This window comes from Ambystoma mexicanum, chromosome 6q, assembly GCF_040938575.1.
Source record: "Ambystoma mexicanum isolate Mex_15411 chromosome 6q, UKY_AmexF1_1, whole genome shotgun sequence".
Lineage (NCBI taxonomy): Eukaryota > Metazoa > Chordata > Amphibia > Caudata > Ambystomatidae > Ambystoma > Ambystoma mexicanum.
This window is the reverse complement of record NC_090937.1, coordinates 727,191,328-727,218,945: the sequence shown is the minus strand read 5'-3', so window position 1 is coordinate 727,218,945 and position 27,618 is coordinate 727,191,328. Positions and strand designations below refer to the sequence as shown.

Genomic DNA, 27,618 nt, shown 5'->3' with positions numbered 1-27,618 from the left:
TGTAGACTCCATCCGTAATTTGCAATTGTTTCCTAAATAGAACAAGAAAATGGTGGCAAAATTTGTTATTCATCGGAGAAACAACCCAGACCACTCAAACTCTACAAGTGAAAGAGTAGGCATTGTTTCATAAATCAGGGATCTATAGTTGAGATTAAATTTGATAATCATACAATCAGCTAGACAAGGATTAAATGTCGTAACCTTGTCACATCTATTTATTGTATGTGAAGAAACAAAAATTATCTTTGTTATTTGTGACTACCTCTTTGCCAGGTAAATGTTATGCCCTCTGAATCAAATTCCACCAAGTACAAGTCCCATTCCGAAAGAAATGTATCCCAACTTTAACCTTTAACATTGGAATACGAGTATCGTTCTGTGGTGTTTACGAATTGGTTACAGATGGTACCCCTTGCACAATTACAAATGAAGTCACCACCAATGATAACCAAATAATTGGGGTTACATTGAATGGCATCTTCAAGTATTTTAGCAAGTTTTCTGAGTATATCAGATAAATCTATCCTCATGCGATTCCAATAAAGACTAATGATAAGAAAGGCAGTGTTCTCAGGATCCTGCAGAATAAGTTCCACAACCAACAGCTCCTATAATGCGGATATCAACTTACTTTTATCTTTAAGATTGTTATCAATAGCAATAGCTAACCCCCACAAATGGTCTTCCAAAAGGACCCATCTTAGCTAAGGAGGTGTATGTTGTATAACCTGTTAAGTAGAACTGTTGAAGCTTCATAGTTTCTTGTAGTAAAATAACCGTAGGTTTACTGAGTACAACCAAATGGTTAAACCACGAGTACATGTTCTTAAAACCGCAGGAGTTCCATGAAATGAACCTCAATATTTCAATGCTATGATATAGCAACTTGTTTTGATGATAGAACTGTTTTCATCAAAGGTTCAACCCATGAGCAGTCCTGAACAGAATTAGCCAAGGATGATAATTGGTTGAGCCGATTTCATTTGGTGGTGTTAAAATAATATTGTTTGGCTGGTTCCTGTTCACATTCACAATTTCTTTATTGTGAGTTTCAGTAAACGAATGAGCTTCATCCTTGGAGTGCAACATAGTAAGTTGAAAGCCCAATAACAAAAGATCAGTGCGTTGTTCCCCAATGAGTTTAGTGATAATAAGTGAGTGAATTTGACATATCATACGATTATTATTATTTAGATATAAAGTCACGCAATCAATATCATCAGAATTCAATAGCATCAATGATGGAAAATAGATTTAAAATAAAAGATTGAATGGTTCCATTTGTTCCCACCCAAGAATGTTTGCGACAGGAGTGTTAGAAGAATTGATTTCTGGCACGTCCGTGGGGTCAATTTCTGGACGACAAGTTGTCTCTCTTTTAAATGCTACTCTTTTTTCAATACCATTACTGTCGATATTTGATAGGGGAATCGACCCATCAGCATTGTTTGATTTCATATTGTTAGAATCAGCTATTATCATAGATACAGGATCACCACGTACGATTTTCTTTCCCGTACAAGGGAAGAAGTTAGACATCTTGGTTTGTTTTATGCAACTGCCCCCACTAAGGAGACGGGCTGGTAAGGACATCAAGTCTACTCACTGCATGCAGGATTGTGCCTGAACATCAGCCACTACTACATAATTTAAAGTTCCAGGTGCAACTTTCTTTTTTGTGCGTTTAATGGTAAGGTCAGAATTAGTGCCTGTGATAGTCATATATGGAATTTCTTGTGTGCAACTTTTCATTTGTTAATTTTTCTGATTGACAAATTACATAGATTGAAACAGAGATAGTATATTAGCGCTAACAAAGCGGACAAACTCCTGGCAAGACAACTCCAGGACAAGGGCCGCACGACAACCATAATGCAACCTAGGGACAAGCGAGGCCATCTAAAAACGACCAATGAAGAAATGGGGGAAATAATGAGAGCCTACTACCAGGCCTTATATAAATCGGAACAACCAAGGGAAGACAGCCACAAGGTTTACCTAGACAATATCACTCTGCCCCAGATATCGAAATCAGACAAGCAGCTATTAGATAGAGACCTCCAAGTCGAGGAGGTCATCCAGGCAATTAGGAAACTTCAGAGAAATAAACCATCAGGCCCGGATGGATACTCAGATACCTTCTACAAAAAATGTCAAGAGATATTGGCCGGAAGACTGACAGACCTGGAAACATAACTAATTCAATTAATGAAGTGAAATCGGAAAAGGACTTAACTCTGCCAGGCTCATACCGCCCTATTGCTCTAATAAACTTGGATGCAAAGCTCTACACGAAGATCCTGGCGGAGAGACTCTCCCGGCTGCTACTGACAATTGTAGGACCAGATCAATCAGGATTCATCCCGAGGAGGCAAACTGCAGACGATACACGTAGGGTGAGCCATCTAATTGAGAAAGTGGTACATACCAATACCCCTACGATCCTGGTGTCGCTGGACGAGAAAAAAGCATTCGACAGAGCAGAATGGACACCGCTATTTCACATAATGGAGCACAAGGGATATGGGCAGTTCTACCTTTAGGTGATCAAAGCCAACTACAAAACACCCTCGATGAGGGTTTCACTGATGGCACCCTATCGAATCACATACCCCTAACCAGAGTGACTAAACAGGGGTGCCTACTTTCACCCCTGCTGTATGCGATCTTCCTGGAGCCATTACTGATCAGAATTCGGGAGGCACACCAAATGCAAAGGATAAAAATGGGAGGAGAGGAACATAAAACCATGTCCTTTGTGGATGAAATGGGAGGAGAGGAACATAAAACCATGTCCTTTGCGGATGACCTGCCTTGTCGGAACCGGAGCACTCCCTCCAGGTGCTTCTGAAGGAACTGGACCATTTCACGACAATCTCTGGCCTGAAAATCACAAACACAAATCAGTGATCCTGAACCTAACGGCCATCTCAGTTTTGGTGGACAACTTGGCCCGAACAACCTAACTGACCAAGGCCCAAAACAATGTCACATACCAAGGGATATTAACAAGGGGGGTCCTGGGAGTCCCTCTGCCAGACATTAGTCCTGGTTACGAGAGACTTACCCAGAGTCTTTAGCTCACTATCTTTCACAGAAAAGAAATATCCCAAACATATCAGTCTTTGTCCTGCCCTGGGGCAGTCCAGCACCGAAATGCTAGGCAATTCTCCTCTGAACAAGAGTACCAACAGCATCCCCAGACACGTGTTTCAGTCTGGTTGGACCTCATCAGTAGGGAGGAGCTGTGCCTCTCTAAGAGTAGTGAGCAAGGGGTCCACGTCTGGATTCCCCTAGTAACTTAGGGTGAGACCCAAAGTTACTTGAATATGCAAATTAACAAGGGGGGTCCTGGGCGCCCCTCTGCCAGACATTAGTCCTGGTTACAAGAGACTTACCCAGAGTCTTTAGCTCACTATCTTTCACAGAAAAGAAATATCCCAAACATATCAGTCTTTGTCCTGCCCTGGGGCAGTCCAGCACCGAAATGCTAAGCAATTCTCCTCTGAACAAGAGTACCAACAGCATCCCCTGACACGTGTTTCAGTCTGGTTGGACCTCATCAGTAGGGAGGAGCTGTGCCTCTCTAAGAGTAGTGAGCAAGGGGTCCACGTCTGGATTCCCCTAGTAACTTAGGGTGAGACCCAAAGTTACTTAAATATGCAAATTAACAAGGGGATCCTGGGAGCCCCTCTGCCAGACATTAGTCCTGGTTACAAGAGACTTACCCAGAGTCTTTAGCTCACTATCTTTCACAGAAAAGAAATATCCCAAACATATCAGTCTTTGTCCTGCCCTGGGGATATTTCTCTTCCACTTCTTACCAATTTTACAAATAACTCTGCCATGGACCCCATATGTCTATGTTTAACACAGCAGTAACCTCCCCATTCCTCCCCTTCCTCAATCTCCGCCATCCAACAATTGGCCTCACCCTTCAGAGTGAGACCTCCAAATATTGATGAATGTTTCATGTTTTTCCTCCCTTGTCCACCTCTTTTGACAGACCCCTGTTGCCTTTGCATAAACCCCACCCTCTCCCCTCAATAGATGATATTGTGTTGAAGGTTCCTCCTAGTGTCATCTTTTCCTAGGAGAGGAGGTATTCATCTTTCTGAATTTACGAGATCCTGGCACTTTTGACTCCCCCACAACCCTCTCCTCTTGACGGCCATTTCAGCTGAGAGTTTTATTCTTGTGGATGGGATCCCGCCTCACCCATAAGTTCTCCAGAAACTCACTTTCTGTCGTCTTCCGTGACTAAATTATATTTCAGACTTTTGTATTCAAAGGAGATCGAGAAGGGAAAACCCTCTTCTATATCTCACCCCTTTCTCTCTCCGCCAGTGGGTGAGGTGAATGCATGAACGTCGTCTGTACTAGATTTTCACAGTATTGGAGCGCTGACAGATGGTTCCTAGGGCGGAGGTTGCGGTTAGCACAAATAGCAGGGTAAACTGGCTTTGTTGTTGAAAGTTCATAATAACTATATTTTAGCTTTCATAGCAAACAAAGATGAGAAAGGACGAGCAAAATCAAGAGAAAAAAACAGAGGAAAAGAGCATTATTTATGCAAAAGATTTATGAACTGTGGTGGAGGTAAAAACCACACCATAAAGAGAGAATTGTAAGACTAACACATTCTAGTTATAAATTCCTCAGTTAAAAACATGCAAGAAATAGTTGCAGTCGAGTGGTTTGTGCAGAGGAGGTGGGGCAATACTTCTCTAATTGTTGTACAAGTAATACAAAAAAAAAAAGTTTTATCAAATTACTGTGGTCCTCCTAACCACCAGGTAGACTGAAAGGTTGGGTCTCTATACGCTCAGGAAACTAACCAGACTTTCTCCTTTCCACACTAAACAGTTCAACTATAAATTTGCTTACAAAAATGTAGACCAGTAATAGGCTTCCACCGGTCATAGACTCATTTGCTGTATTAACATAGAATATAGCACTTCTCCAAAATGTTCTTGGTCGTTTTTAAATGTTCTGCCAAGGGCCCTTTCCAGAGTTACTTGCTCCTAGTTGCGCTTATCCATTCCTAATGTAATGGATCAGGTTTACGAATAACATTTAAAAAAATTATATATTAGATTCCATCATCATACTTACAAAGCTATTATGGTGGTGACTGGTCTGACGACTGTATACTGCAAGACACCCAACTTGCACCGATGCAATAAGACACTGCAAAAGATGGATAAGAGGCTTATCAATACATCACTATGTTCATGGTTACATAGTTTAAAGGTAGAGCAAAGCAGAATCAACTCATTTGTGGGTTATGAATTGCAATAACTAAACCATTCAGTACATATTCAAGTGGGTAAGTAAAGGAATTCTGTTGAGGGAGACAGTCGTAGCCACATTTTAGAACAGTTGGATCTGCAAAGACCTCAATAAACACTACATGTATAGGAGAGTTCATTAGAGCTGTAAAGAAAGGCACAAACCGCTGAACAAGACTAGTTTGATTACAATTACTGATGTAAATAAAACAAATTTATGATACTGCTCAGCGAATGTGATTATCAGTGAGAACAAATGGAGCATATGCCAGAGCAGACTGCAAATACCATAGGAACTGTGGAAAAGTGAGTGGAATCGGATTCCTGTTGCTTTGTAAAAATGGACCAGACAGAGTATTTAGGGTTTGTGGCGGCTTGGAATGAGGAAACTGATTAAACCGGTGCCTAGTCATTTCTATAAACCTTTATTAACAACCAACAAACCTATCTATCCTCACCTAGAGGTGGTTTCTGTTGTATAGTGATTGGGGATGGATGCAGGAACCTGGTGATGGCTGACAGAATGCTGGGTGTGACAAACAGAATGTTATGGTATGAGTGAGAGAATGCTTGTTAAGGTTCTAGTGTCAGGCAGTTGGAGAGTCCCTGACTGGGTGATGGGAGCCAGTTGTTCGCACTAGTCATCGTAATGTAACCTAATAACTGCAATAAAGTAACTTGCTGGAAGCTACCTGTTAAGTAAACAGGCGTTGATTAGATAATTAAGAGGTTTATTTAAGAATACACGACAGGCAGCAGACGCAACCCTGCAGTACAGCTGCTACCTTCAAACTGCCTACATCAAACCAAAACATTCTAAGTGGAACATTGCTCTGACATCATACAGAATTGTGAGACATCATACAGAACCGTGAGTGAGTATGGCCCCATATTATAATAGAACATGCATAAACTTAACACACCTTCCCCCCCCTTACATGTTACACAAAATCAAGAACTAAGCATTTTATTCCATATAAAAATCCTTATAGCGATCCGGAAATTTTTTTGTTCTCTTAGCTTGTCCGTCAATACTGAAATTTAGATTTTCCGAGTGTCTTTCATTTGATTTAGTTACATCTCTCAAGTTGTTGTCATCTAAGTGCAATGTCACTTGCGGATTTCCTTCACCTTGCTCATCAGTCGACTCACCACCCTTGTCGACGCCCTCCTTGTTGCCTTCATCGACCACAGAACCTAAAGAGCTCTTGACCAGCCTGGAAACAGACCAACATTCTCCACCATCAAGTATAGCCACATTGCTTTGAATGGTTACTATTTTTCTTGGACCTAAAAACTTGCTTTCAGAGCATTTAACGCCAAAACGAGGATTTTTTATGATAACTATGTCCCCTTCCACCAATCCCACTTCTTTAACATGGAATGTGGAGTCAAACCTTTGTTTATATCCATTTTGGGCCTCAGATATCAAGGTCATTATCTTCTCCCTATCCACTTTCACACACCCAGCCAATCCTAACCATCCTGGGCATTATCTGGAGGCAGGTTGTCTCCCTTTTAGAGAAACAAATGGTGAAACCTTGGTGGTGGAATGTGGTGTGATACAATAACTCCACACCATTTCCCTCAACAAATTTGACCAATCAATAGCAGAATTTAGGGCTAACTGAATGCCGCCTTTAATGAACCCGTTGGCCCTTTCAACCATGCCGTTTGCCCTAGGATGATATAGAGCAGTCCTGGAATGCTTTATCCCATAGCACTGTAAAAACTCCATCTTTTGCGAACAGAACTGCACTCCGTTATCCGTAATAATTTCTGTGGGAAACCCTTCTTTGTAAAATACCTCCTCAAAAAACATGATCAACTCGTTGGTGGTAGCCTCCCTGAATGCCTTACACTCTAACCACTTGGTGTGGTAGTCCACCAACACCACCATGAATCTGAAACCATTCCCCAGACCTTAGATAGGGCCAATGATATCCACTGCAAGTTTTTTCCAGGGTTCACTGGGAACTTGAATCAATGGAACTTCTCGGACAACTTTACCCTTATCAGCATTGTCACACTCCCTACAGTCTCTTACTTTCTTCTCAACCATGCTGTCCATCCCTGGCCACCAATATGACTGTCTCCTTTTGGTACCGTTTATGCCCAAATGGCCCTGATGAGCTAGATCAACCAAGCGAGCTCTAATACTTACAGGGGGAATAACTTTGCTTCCTCTCCTCAATGTCTCACCATTCTCAGCCAAATTTAATTCCAATCTAATCTCATAGAAACAATCAAAATTCCTATCTAGAGACTCTTTTCTGGGCCATCCCCTCCTCGACCATTCCTTCACTCTGGCAAGACAAGAATCCTCCAGATCGGCTTCACTCCACTCTTCTTTCCCCACAGCATTCTCTGTCAAGTTCGAGATACACAGATTCTCCTCATCCTCCTTGCTGGGGACAAATTCCACCTGATCCAGAGGAAGTCTGGACAGACAGTCAGCAACAACATTATCTTTGCCTGGAATGTAACCGAGTGTAAAGTTGTAACCTTGCAGCCCAACCATCCATCTTGCAATCCTAGGCGAACCCTTTGCCCAATCACAACTGCCTAACAATTGCACCAGGGGCTTATGATCAGATTTAATTAGGAATTCCTGTCCCCATAGAAAATACTTAAAGTTCAAAACGGCCCAATAAACAGCCAAAGCCTCCCTTTCAATTACTGAATAATTGCACTCAGCTCCCCTTAAAGGTCTGGAGGCGAATGCAATGGTACGAACCTCCTTACCTGAGTCTATTTGACACAATGTGGCACCTAACCCAGCCAGACTCGCATCGACCAAAAGGACAGTCTTCCTACCACTCATGAAACAGACTAGAGAGGGTGCTCTCACTATACTCTCCTTTATGGTAGAAAACGCTTCCTGACATTCTATTGACCAATTAAATGCCACCCCTTTTTTCAGAGGATTCCTCAGTGGTGAAGAAATGGTTGCAAACTTCTCCACAAACTTGTGGTAGTACTCCGCCATGCCCATAAAAGATCTAAGCTGATCCTTGTCTGCCGGAGCAGGAACACCACAAATATTCTCCACCAATTTGACTTTTGGGGATATACCTTGGCTTGAAATTCTATGACCTAAATATTCAACTTCTCTAAGAGAAATACGACACTTTTCTCTCTGTACTATGAGACCAGCCAACTTCAACCTTTGCAGCACGCTTCTCAATGCACAATCATGCTCACTCTCAGACTCAGCATACACTAAAATATCATCCTGGAAGACTGCCACATTCTTGAGCCCTTTCAATACTTCTTCCATCACCCTTTGGAAAACTGATGCGGCGGATGCCAAGCCAAAAGGCATCCATAGGTACTTAAATGTGCCATGGGGCGTAACAAATGCCGTAACATGTTGGCAGCGTTCTGACAGCGGAACTTGGTGATATGCAACAGATAAGTCAATTACTGAGAACCAACTGGGTTCTCCCAATGTGGCAAGAGTCTCTGAGATAATGGGCAGTGGATGCCTCTCAATGAAGATGTTCTTATTTAAGTCCCTGAGATCGACACAAAACCTTAAGATTCCATTGCTTTTCGCCACTAGAACGACAGGGGAAAGCCATTCTGTCCCCTTGATGCGTTCTATCACACCTTTCTGCATCAGATCTTCAAGTTCTTCACTCAGCTGTTGTCGTAGCTTGAGTGGAACGGGTCTCATCTTGTGAACCACCGGTCTGGAATTTGGTTTTAATTTTATGTTATGTTCAAAATTGGATAACCTTCCTAGATTGGACATGAAGACCTCCGGGAACTCCTTTTGCCACTTGTCTTCAAGCTTAGCAATTGTCACTGGTTCACTGGCACTGGCTTGAATGCGGACACCGAGTTCCCTTTGTTCATCCCATCCCAATAGCGATGCACCTTTCTTCGCTACCAAGATCCTGGCCAGACATTCCCTTCCTTTGTAAGCCACTTTTGCTTGGAATTCGCCAACCAGGGCAATTGATGACTCCCCGTATCCACATGGCTGTACCCCTGCTTGGGACAAAATGTTGCACTCCTTCCCTAAAACGTTCTTCAACGTGTCTAGGGATATTATAGTCCAAGGGGAAGCTGAATCTACTTTCATCTCAATGTTGCACCCATCTATCACAAATTGATCAACAGGTCCTCTACCATCACCGGACACTGGATGAATGTGGAAAATGTGGCGAGCACTGTTCTCCTGAACGGGAACTTCATCCAGCGCTCTGCCCAATGATTGACCAGAATCACGATATTCGGGATCCCTTTGCTCAATAGCGTTGATAGAGGACTCCCTGCACAAGTTTGCGAAGTGACCCTTCTTCTTGCATTTGTAGCACTCCGCGAATCTCGCTGGGCATGTGGGATAATTGGCCGTGTGTCTTGAATTTTACATTTTTGAATCCACCATTCTTTCTTATTGGGTGTTTTTTTCCTCTGCAGCACAGCGCACACTCCTTGTGCAGAACTTTGAGACTGTTGCTTGTCGAGTTTCATAGCTCTCATGTATTGGGATGTTTGTTCAATGCTGCGTGTTATTTCCACAGCCTGCTCCAGCGGGACATCCTTGGCTAGCAGCTTCTCCTGCACCCTGGGGCTATTTGTGCAGCGCACTAGTTGATCCCTAATGAGGGAATCAGTAAGGTCCCCAAACTCACATGTGTGACTCAGTGTCCTGAGCGAAGCCACGTAGGATTCCACTGACTCCGCAATATCCTGGGTGCGCTGGAAAAACTTGTGCCTTTTGAAAGTAACTTTTTTTTGGCTCGAAGTGTTCTTCAATTTTTTTTATGGCCATAAGGTACTCATCATCATCACCTGCACCTTCTTCACGGGTTCGTGTAAGACCCTCAAAGACTATGCGCCCCTCTGTCCCAAGGTTGTGGAAAAGAAGTGCTTTTTTCCTTCCCGAGCTGTACCTATCACCACCTATAGCCACCAGATAGTTCTCAAAAGTTTTAATCCATCTATCCCATCTCAGAGGAGGGCGGCCAGGTTCGGAGAGAAATGGGGTAGGTGGCGGTATTGCAGCTGCCATATTGTCTGTGCCAGGTGAAGGGTGCTGGCAGAATAGTCTGCAGGTGGGTAGAGGACTGGGAGGGTCCAATATGAGACTTCACCAGCTGCCCAGAGCTTATGGAGAGTGAATTTGTGGGTAGGAATGTCCTCTATTGTTCAAAGACTTAGTGAGCAGGATATGTCACAATGGCGAGTCCTGTGACATCACAATGAACCTCTCCAGTAGTCCGAGCCTCCACCCTAGACTGAGGATAGAGTGTTCAGTAAAGCATTCATTGTTGATGGAATGGCACTTGAAGATTCTCTGGCCTACAGTGTTAATAGCTGTGCGGCGTTGAGGCCCAGTTTAAAAGTAAACAACAGTTCAGCGGCATACCATAGGGACCCTTGAATGCTAAAAAACAATGTATCAGCCAAACTGAAAATATGCATACACAGCGTATGCAGATAAGATCTCCCCTCCTTGTCCCAATCTGACCTGGAAGAGCTTATGGCCCTGCGCCTGCTGCCTGCGGTGAGGTCGTCAGCTGTGCTGAGAACAAAGTGCTGCTCAAACTCCCGTCGCGGGGAGGAGCGGCAAGGCGAAGAATAGCTTCCACTGTGACAGCTGTGTGCCACTCTTCAAGTGCGGCGCAGAGGGGCCAAAGGTGCCGAGGCGTTCAAGAGGGGCGATGCGTCCTCAAGCAAAGAACAGGCGAGGCACGAGGGGAACCGTGGGTCCATCCTCGTCGCCAATGTTAAGTAAACAGTCGTTGATTAGATGATTAAGAGGTTTATTTAAGAATACACGACAGGCAGCAGACGCGACCCTGCAGTACAGCTGCTACCTTCAAACTGCCTACATCAAACCAAAACATTCTAAGTGGAACATTGCTCTGACATCATACAGAATTGTGAGACATCATACAGAACCGTCAGTGAGTATGGCCCCATATTATAATAGAACATGCATAAACTTAACACTACCCTATGTTACTGAGGATCCTGCTTTACTTCACTGGCGACGAAGATGAGAAGTTTAAGGTGACTAGTCTGCTGCGGGGGGTGAAGAAGATAAAGAGTAGGAACCACTGTCACCACAATTAAGTCCCATCACCCAGGGCGAAGAAGAGGGGCAGGGCTAGCCCATCTGAGGTCCCTGAGCGAAGATGAGGTGGAGCTGCAGCCCATCTGATAACTTGAGCAAAGAAAAGGGGGAGCTGTTGCCTCACTAGATGATCTAGGGCGAAGAAAGGGATCAGGGAAGAATAGGGGCACAATCAGAAGACCTCCCAGGTGTCTTCTGTTTTCCCATTAGTTGTCAGAGGGCAAAGGAAGGAGTCCCAAAGCAAGGAAACGGAAGGCGAGACCCAGACCCAGGGCGAATAAAGAGTGAAAACGGTGCTGCGCCTCAGTAGAAGGGGAATGTAAAAAAAAAGTGATGATGTTAGTCCTCAGGGCACAAGCAGTACCGGATACATTAATATGGTAGCACTAGGGGTGGAAAAGCGCTGCCAAGGCCAATCAGGAAGAAGAATTGTGTGCCAGTGCTGGGTGCTTGTGTCCCAGGACTTGCGTCTCCTATACATGTGGAAAATGGCCCTGCCTGGAGTTAAATGGTGCTTAGCTGGTGCGCTCCAGACTGTAAGAAGCAGAAGTGGCCATTGGAGTCATGGAGCTCCGCTGGAATTGGTGTCCAACAATGCAGTGATGACGTCAGAGAGACAGTGCAGGGGATGGCTGTAAAGACTGGTAGGGGGTGTCTGTACTTCCGCTCTCTATATGGTAGTGGAGAGGCACAGAAGACCCCAGCCAAGATTCTCTATAAGGTAGCAATGGACGAGCAATCAAGGCCTAGCTTCTCAGGAGGTGATGCAGGCTGGTTCTTAAGTACAGTGTAGTCCCCGAACCCCCACAAAGGAATGTCCACACACTATTACTGAAAACACAGTCTTTATATAATTAATATTCAAAAGTATGTACACGATCACAACAACGCACTTTGTACTCGGAAGTCAAGAATGATAAATATATACAATTCTAAAGTGGTACCACTAATGTTATCAAATCTCATTAAAGTGCATCAACTGTACGGTTAAAATGTCACACAGATCAATAACGAGGAAACCAGCAATAGAGATAGGAAGGAACGCAAGATGGTTGAAACAGTAGGCAGAATACTGAACCCTACCACGAGGCACAGTCCTGAGTGGAGATCCCCCCCCCACCTGGGCAACCTGTAAATAAGATATCACACAAGCCCAGTCCATATGTTCAATACCCTCACTTCTTCCTATTAAGGTTTTACCCCTCCCCCCCAATGTACCTGGTGGAGTAGAGTTCTCCGACGATGCGTCGACCGATCCTTCTTGAGTGCCTCCCTTTCAGGCGGGAGCCACGGATCGTCGAGAGGTGTCGGGGAACTTGGCGTTCGGTGTCGGGGAATCGACGGCCCTTCTTGAGTGCCCTCCCTTTAAGGCAGGAGTCACGGGTCGTCGAACGTCCGACGGTGAACAGGGTGAACTACGGCCGGGAAGTGGCAACTTCGTTCCTAGCGGTGCTCGTCGACGACAGAGCTTTGGCGTCCTGCCAGGAAGAGGCGTGTGTCATGACCGCAGCCTCCAAGGAGTCAGGTTTAGCCCAACTGCCTCGGAAGCTGGGTCACAACTTCATTTTCAGGCACCCATCGGCTCCCATAGGGGCCTTATGGACCTTGTCCTGGCGCCAGTGGCGCCAGGCTCATAAGGGGACCCAGTCCCGGCACAGGACGTGCCGGGCTCATGATGTAAGGAATGGTGCTTGGGTGGACCTACCTGCTGCAGACCATGCTGCTCACTCACCTGCAGGATGAAATCCTCATCCATCCATGGCTGGAACTACTTTACCTTCTGGGTGTGGCCAGCACCACTCCCTGGGACTGGATACTGGAACTATTCTGGAAGCTGGGACTTCTTACCTGGGCGAGGCTGCTGTGGAAGGAGACACCTAAGCACTCCAGTAAGCTATTTAAACCACGCCCGATCAGAGCAACGTGCTTCGCGTTATTCTGCAATAGCAGCAGGACGCTCACCGTGTCAGCTCCAGAGAATCTTCAACTTCTGCATCTGGGGAAGAGAAATCCGCAATCTTACCTTCCGAAATACCATCTTCGTCTTCAGCAGCATCTGAAAAGGGAAAAGAACACCAGGTTAGCACGAGATAAAAACCAGCGCAGCACTTACCCAATCCATCGGTGCATCTCAAGCCACGGGCTGCAGCTTTCCATTTTTTCGGCACCCTGTGGAAGTAAAGACATTGGTTAGTAAACCTCCGTGAAACTTTCCTTACCTGCGCTGCATTCTTCTCGCCTCCGCCGACGCTGCTACTCGCATCTGCAAAACAAAGGACATCATTAAGAAATACAAAACTCCATCTATACGCACGTGTTTTGGGCAGCGCTCATCTTTCTCACTCCTCGGTGCATTCCTCAACATCCATTTTTCTACCCAGCTGCTTCTGCGACCTGAAAAAGGAAAAGAGACATTAAGAAGTGCTTTTAACTCGAATTGACATTTTCTACTTACTTGCCTGCAATACCTTCGCCATTCCATCGCTCTCCGGACCTCCATATTCAAGCAACCGCCGTTCGTGCTGCTAACAACGGCCTAGCTCCAAATCTTCATCCTCTGCAACCCAGAGGCTGGACAATTAACCAGTGAAGTAACTGGCTTCGGCGCCCCTGCACAGACGCAGGATGGAGAGCTCCGCTTTCACCTACATAAGGTGAGCACATTTAGCCTACGAACTACTTGGGAGTACCAGGAAGGGGAGGCAGCTTACCCAGTCAGGCATATATATCCATATTAACCCCTTGCTCTCATAATTGCAGACACCTTACCCTTCAGATCAAGATCTCAGTGAGGAAAGGCCCTTTCCAGGGTGGCATTCGAGGCCTGCGCGTGACCCTAGAAGACTCCGAGAACCCCCAGCCCAGACCTGCGCCTCCGAGGGATTCAGGTGAGCGTTACAGAACGCGAAGACTACCGCAATTTTCCCACCCAGGCGCAATGGAAACCTCGGACACAGATCAACTGGCTCAATTGTTTGGGGAACTAAGGGCAGAAGTACACGCATCTCGCCAAGAAACAAACGCTTTACGAAGGGAGTTGATCATTGCCAAGGAACGGACGGATGATCTGGCCAGACAGTTGCTACAGGCTCAAGCGGGACAGACGCCACTGCCTCCCTATGGAAGGGGCGGCACTCCTACAAGCTCAAGTAATCCGGTGCAAATTAATCTGCCAGGGAATGTGCCTTTGGCCCCGCCCGAACGTTTTTCCGGTGATCCAAAGCGATATGCAGTATTCATCAATCAATGCCGCTTGCACTTTCTGTGTAGACCCGCCGCATTCCCAACGGACCAAGCCAAGGTAGCGTTTGTACTTTCCTATCTTAGCGGTAGTGCTGCAGATTGGTCCATTCCTCTCGTGACACAGGATGACCCGCTCCTCTATAACTTTCAAGACTTTCAGACCAGTATGGAAAAGATGTTCGCAAGACATTCACAGGGGCAGGCCTTGGACAATGAACTCCTGTCACTCAGACAAGGTAATCAGGATCTCCTGGCTTACATAGCGTCCTTTAATAGACTGGTGGTTGACACCAGGTGGCCTGAAGATAAGAGAATCACGCTCTTCTACAGAGGTCTACGTGGGGAACTTAAAGACGTTTTAGCACAGGTGGTTAATCCGTCGCAAGACTGTTCAGATTATATCGACCTAGTAGTCCAATTAGATCATCGGCTACAGAACAGGAAGACCGATCGATCCAGATTTGAAACCTGGGTACTTTCAAGACCTCAGAGCTCCGCTAAAGGGAATGACTCCGTGGAACCAATGCAAATAGGAGTAGTAAAAGGACCATTAACTCAGAAAGAACGGGAAAGAAGAATGCAATTACAGCTGTGCCTATACTGTGGGAATTCTGGACATTTCCTTCGTGATTGCTCAGTGAAACCGGTCAAGAAGACCGTAGGAGTTTCTGATAAAAATGCTGAGAAACTGGAATCGGGAAACGACCTCGCCCGACAAGCGTAGAGGTCCGCTTGCCGAGCGTTAAAACCAGTTCCTTGACCTCGCATTTGGTAATGCCTATGGTCCTCATAAGTCCCAATAGACCAGATCGCATGCATGCTATCAAAGTATACATTGATAGCGGAGCAATCGGTAATTATGTGGACCAAGACTTGGCTATCAGGATGGATCTTCCCCTACGTCCCAAGATGGTAAAGGACGTAATCACTACAGTGGATGGTACTGAAATAGCTTCCGGAACAGTTTCTCATACCACCATGGAGGTAACGTTGTTATGTCAGGACGGACATCGGGAGAAGATCGTGTTTGATGTAATCAAGGCCCCGCAGTTTCAGGTGATTCTGGGAATGCCTTGGTTGGAAAAGCACAATCCTCAGATAGACTGGCGAGCCAAGGTAATTCGGTTTCCAGAATGCGCTTCAACCTGTTATCCTCAGCCCGAAATCAAGCTAGCAGCCATCACTTCCGAGGACCCCCGATTACCTCTGGAATACAAAGAGTTCAGCGACGTCTTTCAGAAAGATCAAGCCAACACCCTGCCTCTGCATCGGTCATACGACTGCCGGATAGACCTAATACCTGGGTCCACCCCTCCGTGCAGTAGAATATATGCCCTCAATGAACCAGAAAACCTCCATCTCAGGCAATACTTGGACCAGTACTTGGCTAACGGATTCATCCGCCCCTCGAAATCCCCGGCTTCCTCAGCTTTGTTCTTCGTCCCGAAAAAGGAAGGTGACCTAAGAACTTGTATCGATTATCGCGCCCTGAACCAGATTACAGTCAAAAACCGATACCCGTTGCCCTTGATTCCTGAATTATTGGACCAGGTAAAAGGCGCCTGCATATACACAAAGTTAGACCTCAGAGGAGCTTACCATTTGGTACGCATTAAGGAGGGCGACGAATGGAAGACGGCCTTTCGCACTAAATATGGATTGAGTATCAAGTAATGCCCTTCGGACTATGTAACGCACCGGCCGCTTTCCAGTTTTTCATGAATGATGTCCTCAGAGAACTTATTGATGTGTGCGTAGTCGTTTATATTGACGACATCCTGGTATACTCAGCCTCAGAAACTGATCATCGTAGACACGTCACAGCGGTTTTACAGAGACTTCGCCAACACCGCTTGTTTGCTAAACTGGAGAAGTGTACCTTTCGCGCAAAGGAAGTGGAATTTTTAGGGTTCATCTTGTCACCCAACGGAGTTCACATGGACTCAAGAAAAGTGTATGCTATCACCAAATGGCCTTCCCCAACTTCCGTGAAAGGTGTACAGAGCATGCTGGGCTTCGCTAATTTTTACCGAAGGTTCATTCCTGAATTCTCTCGGGTAGTCCAACCTATCACGACTCTTTTGAAAAAGAATAAAAAATTCGAGTGGACTTCAGAAGCCGAACAAGCCTTCCAAGAATTAAAAGCCAAATTTATCTCTGCTCCAGTCTTAAGGCATCCCCGTCCAGAACTTCCCTACATCGTCGAGACAGACGCTTCCAGTCTAGCAATGGGGGGTGCTGTCACAAAGAGACCCCGAAACGCACCAGTTACACCCTGTAGCCTTTTGGTCTCGCAAATTTTCGGCTCCTGAGATCAACTACACAATTACGGACAAAGAACTCTTGGCAATTAAGTCCGCCTTTAAGGCCTGGCGGCATTATCTTTTGGGAGCCCGGCACACCGTAACTGTAATCACGGATCACCGTAACCTCCAGTACCTGAAGTCAGCTAAAGCTCAATCTTCGAGGCAACTACGCTGGGCTTTATTCTTCGCAGAATTCGATTTTGTAATCACATATCGACCAGGCGTTAGGAATGGAAAAGCAGACGCCCTTTCCCGGATAGGGGTAGACGAACTTACAGCTAATCCGGAGCCGGTGCCAATAATTCCTGAACAAAAGATACTAGGAGCAATCAACACACTATCCCTCGAAGAGATTAAAGCAAGGATCAATCAACTCATAACTCCCGAAGATTCATCGAATTGGCAATTGAAAGGAAAGGATTTTACAATAGATCAGAACCTATTGTATTTCCAAGGAAGACTATTCTTACCCTGCGTTGACTTACAAAAACAGGTCATCACCTGCTACCATGATTCTCTAATGGAAGGACATCCTGGAGTTGCCAAAACCTCAGAGAAAATTAAAAGGCATTTTTGGTGGCCATCTTGGAGGAAAGATGTTAAAAGGTTTGTGGCTTCTTGTGGTATCTGCGCACAAAACAAGAGTCAGAAGGAAAAACCAGCAGGATTACTACGTCCAATAGACATTCCACCAGGCCCTTGGCACACGCTCTCGATGGATTTTATCACGGATTTACCCCCTTGCTCCGGATACAACACAATTCTAGTGATCGTGGACCTTTTTTCAAAAATGGCTCATTTTATGCCACTGAAGGGCTTACCTACAGCTTCCATTCTAGCCCGAGAATTTCTGGAAAACATTGTCCGGTTGCACGGTTTCCCTTCAGTACTAATCTCTGACCGAGGGAGCCAATTTATTTCCCATTTTTGGCGGAGTTGTTGTCGTTTAGCAGAAATTGATGTACGACTTTCCACCAGCCATCACCCTCAAACCGACGGGCAGACAGAGAACTAACCAAACTTTAGAACAATATCTGCGCTGCATGTTGCATCAATCCGAGGGTACTTGGAAGGATGTCCTTTGGATTGCTGAATACGCTTACAATAATTCAATCCATTCTGGGACGGGAAAAACCCCTTTTTTCCTGCTGTATGGAAGTCATCCTCGAACCTCAAATCTGGACCCACCTCAAGCTCTCGGAACACCTGCTGTTGACCATCTGCATTCGACGATAACTCAAGCATTTAAAGAAGCCAAAGCTCATCTTCAACGAGCTAAAGAATCATAAAAAAAGGAGCAGACCAACATCGAAAAGAGGCTCCTCAATATCAAAAAGGAGATCAAGTCTGGCTGTCCACTAAACATTTATCTTTAAAAAGGGCCACGCACCTTCAACCCAAGATATTTAGGACCCTACTCGATCACGGCCGTGATTAACCCAGTGGCTGTCAAACTAGAATTACCTACTCGAATGAAGATACATCCTGTCTTCCATGTTTCTCTCCTGAAACCTGTGCAACCCGGAACCCGTTTGACTAAACCTCCTGAGCCAATCCAAGTTGACGGAGAATCCGAATTTGAAATTCGAGACATCTTGGACTCCAAAATTTCCAAATCAAAACTATACTACTTGATTGATTGGAAAGGATATGGACCCCAGGAGAGATCTTGGGAACCCTCAGAATATGTACATGCACCTCGTCTAGTCCGAAAATTTCATCGGGCTTTTCCCAACAAGCCAAAACCTCCGGAAAAGACAAGCTTGGGAGGGGCCTTGAGGGGGGGTGCTGTCATGACCGCAGCCTCCAAGGAGTCAGGTTTAGCCCAACTGCCTCGGAAGCTGGGTCACAACTTCATTTCCAGGCACCCATCGGCTCCCATAGGGGCCTTATGGACCTTGTCCTGGCGCCAGTGGCGCCAGGCTCATAAGGGGACCCAGTCCCGGCACAGGACGTGCCGGGCTCATGATGTAAGGAATGGTGCTTGGGTGGACCTACCTGCTGCAGACCATGCTGCTCACTCACCTGCAGGATGAAATCCTCATCCATCCATGGCTGGAACTACTTTACCTTCTGGGTGTGGCCAGCACCACTCCCTGGGACTGGATACTGGAACTATTCTGGAAGCTGGGACTTCTTACCTGGGCGAGGCTGCTGTGGAAGGAGACACCTAAGCACTCCAGTAAGCTATTTAAACCACGCCCGATCAGAGCAACGTGCTTCGCGTTATTCTGCAATAGCAGCAGGACGCTCACCGTGTCAGCTCCAGAGAATCTTCAACTTCTGCATCTGGGGAAGAGAAATCCGCAATCTTACCTTCCGAAATACCATCTTCGTCTTCAGCAGCATCTGAAAAGGGAAAAGAACACCAGGTTAGCACGAGATAAAAACCAGCACAGCACTTACCCAATCCATCGGTGCATCTCAAGCCACGGGCTGCAGCTTTCCATTTTTTCGGCACCCTGTGGAAGTTAAGACATTGGTTAGTAAACCTCCGTGAAACTTTCCTTACCTGCGCTGCATTCTTCTCGCCTCCGCCGACGCTGCTACTCGCATCTGCAAAACAAAGGACATCATTAAGAAATACAAAACTATACGCACGTGTTTTGGGCAGCGCTCATCTTTCTCACTCCTCGGTGCATTCCTCGACATCCATTTTTCTACCCAGCTGCTTCTGCGACCTCCGTTCGTGCTGCTAACAACGGCCTAGCTCCAAATCTTCATCCTCTGCAACCAAGAGGCTGGACAATTAACCAGTGAAGTAACTGGCTTCGGCGCCCCTGCACAGACGCAGGATGGAGAGCTCCGCTTTCACCTACATAAGGTGAGCACATTTAGCCTACGAACTACTTGGGAGTACCAAGAAGGGGAGGCAGCTTACCCAGTCAGGCATATATATCCATATTAACCCCTTGCTCTCATAATTGCAGACACCTTACCCTTCAGATCAAGATCTCAGTGAGGAAAGGCCCTTTCCAGGGTGGCATTCGAGGCCTGCGCCTGACCCTAGAAGACTCCGAGAACCCCCAGCCCAGACCTGCGCTTCCGAGGGATTCAGGTGAACGTTACAGCGTGCGGGGCACCTCGGAGACGATAGTTCTGGACCGCAAAGATATGATGAAGAACTGTGGCCCAGCAAGGGCGTTTAGTCGTCGGCGTCTCTGTGGTCTTTAGGTTGCGGGAAACCCACCGGTGGATGCTCCTCGGCGTGTCGATGGTCAAGCCTTCTCCAGCGGGAGACAAGCGGATGACGATGCAGACGAGAGCGTCCGATGATCAATTAAAGTTTTTAGGCAAACGGGAGCACGGCGGTTCCGGTCGGCGACAATGGTCGACAGTGGCGGACAACAGTCCGAGGGCTTCTCTTTGAGATTCCGCAGCAGTCCCCGTATCGGGTTGGCAGCCTGTCGAAGGTCTGTCTACCAGGGAGCGTTGGCAAAGATCAGCTGTGCACGATGGTCCCTCATAGCTCGGGAAGAGGGCGCCTTACCAGGTCCTCCCTGGGTCAGTCCTTGGAAACACAGCAGCCTTCAGATTGCGAGGGAGAGCCACTGCACTCCTTCTCGTCCAGCAGGGGTTTCAAGGTCAAGCGTCAGTTACTCGTCGTAGTGGACTTCAGCTTCTGAACACGATTCCTAGCAGTAAGAGGTCCCCAGATATACTGTTGATCTCCCATTCATTCCACTGGGTCACACTCAAGCATCCAATCACGACTACGGGCATTCATGCAGGCAGGCAGCCAATCAGTCACACGAGGTATTCAGGCCATTCACTTCTCTCCAGACACTCACAACAAGTTATGTGTATTGGGACAAGTACCGAGCCATTCAACACTCCAAGCTGCATTCATACCGGTTTCGGGCAGGGTTGTCTCAGTCATTGTGTCAACCACCCGATACTAGACATCCACAACACAATGCATATTCGTTACACACTCTATTCACCCAGGTCCCACCCACAGGAGGTACCCACAACATACATCACCGGGAAGGCTCCAGCTGGTCTGGCCGGGTCTTCACAACACCACCATATATGGCACTTCCATCCAACAGACAGTCAGGGGGAAGAGACAGAGTCAGGGCTTCCCAGGACTTTGGGAAAATAAGGTAATGGGTAATAGAAAGCAAGAGGCCACAGGGGCCATCTTGTTTTCCGTCAGGAATCAACTGATCCCAATGGCAGGGCCGGGGTATCCCAAAATGGAGGATACTTCACGCACCTGTCGATTTCAGCATGGAGCTGCCACCAGCCCATACCCTGCTCTGTGGGCCACCCACAGGTGCTCAAAAACATGCACTAGGGGCACAGGGTTGTACACCCACACATGGGTGCCATAAAGGTATCCCACGGGTCTGTTCACCAAACCAAAAGAGAGCTGCACCGCCAGGAGTCCCACATGAACTCCTGTGCGGAAAACACGACAGAACACACGATAAAAAGCAGTAAAGGACAAGGATACGGAGGACCTGTCCCTCCGATGCATTTCCAGCATCACAATGGCAAACGGCTGGAACGCCGATCGTGATGTGTTTCTCCAATTGTGATTATGTGTGTCCCCCTCGGCCGCATTGTGAAGAGTTTCGTAGGAAGCAGGAAGATCTGAGTAAAAGACCTTGCTGCGCTGCTAGTTTGTGATGTCGTCAAACTGGGGAGAGGGGGAGAGAAAGGTTATGTCCGTCGTCGTGATGGGGAAGTAATGAAGGCATTTCCCCTCAGCCAAGCTCCGGACAAGTGTGTCTAGCGATTTCTTCCAGATTTGTAGGTTTCCAAATCTGGAAGAAATATGATCCTGGTGGAGCAGGGCATGTGAAAGGTCCTATAGAAAAAACAAGAGAAAAAACACATCCGAAGATGTTTAGAGGAGGACGCTCAAGTTGAGGTACTGTCTTCATAGTGCTGCAAGTAATGAGAAAGCAGAAATAGCAGGGGCTAAGAATTTAATTGAAGAGCCCAATCCCGACATGCGTGAGCGTTCCAGGAGGAATTTGTTCTTTTCTGTGAGGTGATGTGGCTATTGTTGTAGGCTGAAAGTGATGAAAAAAAAGAAACACTGATGAGAAAAAAAGGAAACAGCTGAGCTTTGTCTGTGAAATTCGCTCGGCAAAAGGTGTTTCATTTGGAGTTACCTCGCAGTTGACCGTGTTCTTAAAAAGTAATACGTTGTTCTTCTCATTGTTGAATTGGCATGGTGCTGCAAGTTAATGTTAAAAGGTATTTAAACCGCGCACCGCCACCAACGAAATTGGTCCCCAGGCGCTCAGACGGATCTGTAAACAAGAAGGCGGGGTGGGTAAGTCGGGTGAAGAGGGAGTAGGAAAGTGAGGAGTGGTGTGCTGTTGGCGGCTTCAGTACGGTTTTCACCATGCGCTTAGCTTTGGTGTAAATAGGGGACCGATGCGAGACCTCGCCTCGTGTACTGTTGGTGCGGTTTATGTATTGTTTTTGTTGCTGTTTGGTGAAGTATGGGTGGTTTGCTGAGTGAGATGTTTGGGTGGATTTTCGGGTGAGTTAGGTATGCAGAGATTTGAGCATAGGGTTAGTGGGCTATCTATCCTAGTCCTTACAGATCTTGTTCTATGTAGACAGTTGTCCTGTAGGTAGGCAAAATGTCCATTTTTCTTTCTTGTCCACCTTATTGCTACGATTGATGGCGCGGCCAGTTTCCGGCTGTGTTATATTTGAACTTAGTGTAATGGAACGGGTCGTGTCTAGTTCCACCTCTGGTACTGGTGCTGTAAATTAGCAGTCACCTACTCCCTTGCTATCTATTTCCGTTGGTGGTCTATTGGTGCTCGTGTGTAGTTCTGTAGGCCAAGGTGCTATTGATATATCACCCTTGTCCTTCCATCCCAATCTAGCAGTGTTTAATCCATATTATCGTCCTATCCGATCTATCTCTCAGTTGCTAAATTGGTATGCCGTAGATTGTCTTCCTTAGATTCTTTTAATGGGCAATAGCTTAGGGGGATCTGGGGATTGGTTTCTTCATTCATCATTGTTTCAGCTGTGTCTATGCCCCCCCGTAGGCGTTCTTCTAGTTATGAGGTGAAGAGTCAGGATTTGAGTTTTCTGAATAGTAGGTGATTTCTTGTGTTACGTATGTTCTTTGGTAATTTGTTCCAAGTTTTAGGTGTGAGGTGAGAGAAAGAAGATCCTACGAATTGTCTTTTGTTGTAGGGTTTTGGTTCCAAACGGATGTCGCTGCTTGATCTGAGCGTCCTTGTTGGGTGATGTAGGCTTAATTTGTCTCTCAGGAACTCTGCGCCTTGGTTGTGGATTGCTCCGAGCGTGATGCACATTGATTTGAATTTGATTCACTTTGTTATTGGTAGCCAGTGTAGTGTTTTCAGCGCTGGTGTGATGTGTTCTCTATGGGGTAATTTGAGGAGCAGTCTGGCTGCCGCATTTTGTATGCGTTGTTTTTTTAGAAGTCGTTCAGGCATACCTAGATATAGGCTATTGGCGTAGTCTACTCTGGACACGACGAGAGCTATGATGGTAAGGGTTTTGTTGGTGAATGACAGGAATGGTAGGATCCTTTTTATCACTTGCAGGAGAAAGAAGCATTTCTTTCTTAGAGCGTTTACTTGTGGCTCTAGAGTAAGTTAGTTGCCATCAGGACTCCCAGTTTTTTTTTTTACAATTGACGATGGGGTTGGGGTTCTACCGAGTTCCTTTGGCCAAGGGATGTAGTGGTTGTTTCTTTTGTTTTTTTGTGATAATTATTTCTGTTTTGCCTGGGTTGAGTTTGAGGTAGTTAGAGTTCATCCAGTTGTATATTTCATGAAGGCAATTCTCTAGTGTTGCATTTTCTTCTTGAATGTCTTGTATTTTGTAGACTATTTGTGTATCATCAGCGTAGTTGTAGCAGGTGAGGCCGTGTCTTTTGATGAGCTTGATTAGTTGAGATAGGTAGATGTTGAATAATAACGGGGAGAAGGATGATCCTTGTGGTACTCTGCATGAGGATTCTCTTGGGTTGGATTTGAAAGGTTTCATCCATATGGTCTCTGTTCTGTTTGTTAGGAAGGATTTGATCCACAGTAGGGTGCAGTCAGTTATTCCAAGTTCGTCCAATCTCGTGATGAGGATTTTGTGATTAACTGTGTCGAATTCCGCAGAGAGGTCTAGAAGTATCAAAGCAGTGCGGTTGTCTGAGACTGTGTTTGCTTTTAGGTCATCCCATATTGAGAGGAGTGCTGATTCAGTTCCTCTCATTGGTCTGAAGCCTACTTGTGACTGGTCTAGTAAGTGGTGCTCTTATGTGAATTCTCGGGTTTTTCTGTATATATACGTTTCGAGCAGTTTCGCTGGATACGGGATGTTGGAGATGGGTCTGTAATTGAGAGGTCTTTTACATCAAGTATCTTTAAGTAGCGGCCTGATGTATGCCGATTTGAAGGATTGTGGCACTTTCCATGTTGAGATTCAAAGGTTGAAGACATTCCTATGGTATTCCATCGGTGTTCCTTGTGAGAGGATTGATTTGTATATGTCCGGGAAGAGGGGGTTGGGGGGGCAGGGATCTGCAGGGGAATCGGTTTTGTTGCTTTGATTTACCAGTTTGACTAAAGTCTCCACTGATATTTCGGGAAAGCTTTGGAGTTTGTTTGGGCGTTCTTTGTAGGGTTAGCTGGGTCCTGTAGTCTGTTTGCATGATCTGTTTTGTATGGTCTGTTAGATGGTAATGATTTTCTTTTTGAAGTGGTCTGCTAGGTCACTGCATAGTTTCTTCAATGGTATTGGCATGTTGTTGCAGAGTTCTTTTTGGGTGTTTGGTGCTTTGAAGATTCGGTTGTCGTAGTATTTCCTTCTTGCTTTTTGTATTTCACTTTTTGTATCAGCGGATATGTTGTTGAAACATTTTTTTAATCGGTTGTTTTAGAGCTATTTATTGTCCAGGTCATGCTGCTGCAATCATTACGTGCTGTTTAACTTTGCAACAGTAATCTATTTAAGTTACGCATGATTCAAAATACAAACCAGCATTAATATCTAAAGGCAGAGAAACCATGTTAAAAGGAACGGTCTAGAGCGCCAGATGACATTAGTAAACGTTCCTACAATCGACAAGTACTGTTTAATCTGCTAGATCTCCCAATGAGATTTAAACATGCACAACTTTCCTAGTGCAATTAGAAGCATGAAGGGGTGAATAATGTGAAGCGAGGCATCTTTGCATACAGCAAGGAGTAAAAATAGAATGTGTGCTATGCTTACTGTTAAAGTAGCATACTAGTTTATGCTAAGGAAGATACTTTTTGCGATACAAATGCCATGATCTTTAAATTGCTTTCAGGTACAGGGAGAAATCCCAACTACATATTTCAGTGTAAGAACACCATACGTTAAAGCTAAGGCACTTATCTCTCAATTGGGGAAGTTATTTTTCTAATTCTCAGTCTAAATAACATGTACCTAATTAATGAAGGGCACACAGCTGGGTAGATTTTTTACATTAATGTCTAAAGGAGTTAGTGAATATATGATTTATTAATTTGAAAATGAATACCTAAGAAATGCCAGCATTTGAGATACAATATTAACTGCAATTGTTTGTCAATCGTATGATAATATCTCCAACATAGAGGTAATCATTCAATGAGAAATATATACACAGCAGAATCATTGCCAAACTGTATCCATTAGAATTGCAGCAGAAGCACAGGTGTTATTGAATGATTGTTTGCGATTTTGTTCATTATTTTGTTCATTAATATTTCTGACCTCTGATTTTTCTGTGCATTCTCTTATTTTCTTACCTAACATTTCCTTACCCAACCCTCTTAATGTCTATCTCTATCTTTCACGAATTCAATGATTTTTTGTAAAACCAAAAATATGAACTGAATAATTCCATGCAATGAAATTTTGGATTCTATGGTTTTTTATTTCTTAATTTCAATATTATTTGACATAATATTTGTCCAATTTTGAAGACATTTACGGACACACTTCCTGAATAAAAACTTCACAACTAGCGCAGGCTGTGTGTTCGCAATACTTAATGCATTATTACCAAGAGGGCAGTTGTAGCACTCTACGCCCGCACACAATGCTACAGAGTAACTGATCACCAGCATTCACATTCCCATTTCTTGGATCCTTGTCGCAGCAGGAACCCCTCCCCACACAAATCCACAAACACAGTATTTTTATTTCATTTACGATTTCAAAGAGTTCTTTTGGGGTGTTTACTGCTTTGAAGATTTGGTTGTCGTAGTATTTCCTTTTTGCTTTTTGTATTTCCTTTTTTCCTTTTTATATGATCGGATATGTTGTTGATACTTCATTTTTTTTTTTAAATCAATCAGTCGTTTTTGATCCTCAATTCTAGTTCCAGTTTTCATTTTTTTTCTTTTCATGGCGCCGAGTAGTGGGGTGAGCCATTTTACGCCGCTGCTCTTTTGCGTGAAGGGGTGAAAGGTTTTTCTTTGGCGATTTCGTCGATCGTTGTTGCGATCCAGTTGTGGAGTAGAGCTATTTTTTTGTCCAGGTCAGCTTCATCCATAGTTGTTGCTTGTCGTTTGCCGAGTTCCAGAAGTTGCGTTAGGTTGGCGTTTTTGATGTTTCTCCAATTTCTTTTCATGGTGATCGGTGGCTTGTCTTGTTACTTGTTTATCAGAGTGGTCAGTGTGATTATGAAGGGAATTATGAGGTTGTTGCTCCAGAGTATTTGAATTGGTGGTGCCGTGGTAATGAGTTTTTTGTTGGCGAAGATTGTGTCAAGTGTATGCCCTGCAGTTTGGTTACTCCAACTAGTTGGTGTAGATTCATTGCTGCTAGTTGGCTGGCTAGAGAGCTTTGTGTGGCCGTGGTTTTTTCATCGAACCAGATGTTGAAGTCTCGGAGGACGATTAGATGATTATGCTCGAGGGCTAGGTTGGCGATTGCTTTCGTGAAGGCGTCCACGAAGGATGAATCGTATGTTGGCAGTCTGTATATCAATATGTATTTCAGGTGTGTTCCGAGGTTTGCCGACAGGCGTAGGATTAGGGATTTGCATTTATCAATGATTAATGGCTCTTCCAGTTTGATTTTCAGGTGTTCCTTGTGGATGATTGCCAGTCCACAACCTGTTTTGGTTTTCCTGTGTATTTGGACGCATTTGAAGTATCAGGCAGGCAGTCGTTGAGGGGGATCTTGTATTTGTCATCTAGCCATGTTCCAGTTACAAATAGGATGGCGATACCTCAGTCACATAGGAGGTCGTAGATTTCGGTGGCATGTTTGGACATTGACCTTGCATTGATTAGATTGCAATGGATCATTTTGGTGTGGTTTTATTTGTTATTCCTTGTTTTGGTTTGTGGATGTTCAATCAGGGTGCTTCTGTATTGACGCCGATTGGTTGAAGATCAGCGAAGGCTGCTTCTTCATTGAATTGCTCTGTTATATTAGTGGTTGGGTTGTTGACTGCTAGTGCTGCAATTGAGAAGTGCTGGTGAGATCAAGGATGTTACCTTAGTTATCATGGTTACTAGTGTCTCACAACAATAGGGGAATGGCTCAAGGGATGACAGCGTATTCCGACTGGTGTGTAGTGAAATTACTTTTGAGGTTTACAGGTTAGAGCTGCAAGGACTTTTAGGGTATGATAGGACTTTGTATCTCTAAAGACTACCACAGACTCTTAAGCTAAACATGCAGAGCGTTAAGAGTTTAGGCCTGGAAATGTTGAGTA

General features: G+C 45.2%; 1 protein-coding gene across 1 annotated transcript in view; it reads right to left on the bottom strand.

Moving 5' to 3' along the window:
* The window catches only part of TMEM184C (transmembrane protein 184C), a 591,213-nt gene that overhangs the window by 382,406 nt on the left and 181,189 nt on the right, over positions 1-27,618 (bottom strand). The window contains exon 5 of the mRNA XM_069631247.1: positions 5,119-5,193. Within this exon, the coding sequence (XP_069487348.1) occupies positions 5,119-5,193 (75 nt within the window). The remainder of the gene's footprint in view (positions 1-5,118; positions 5,194-27,618) is intronic.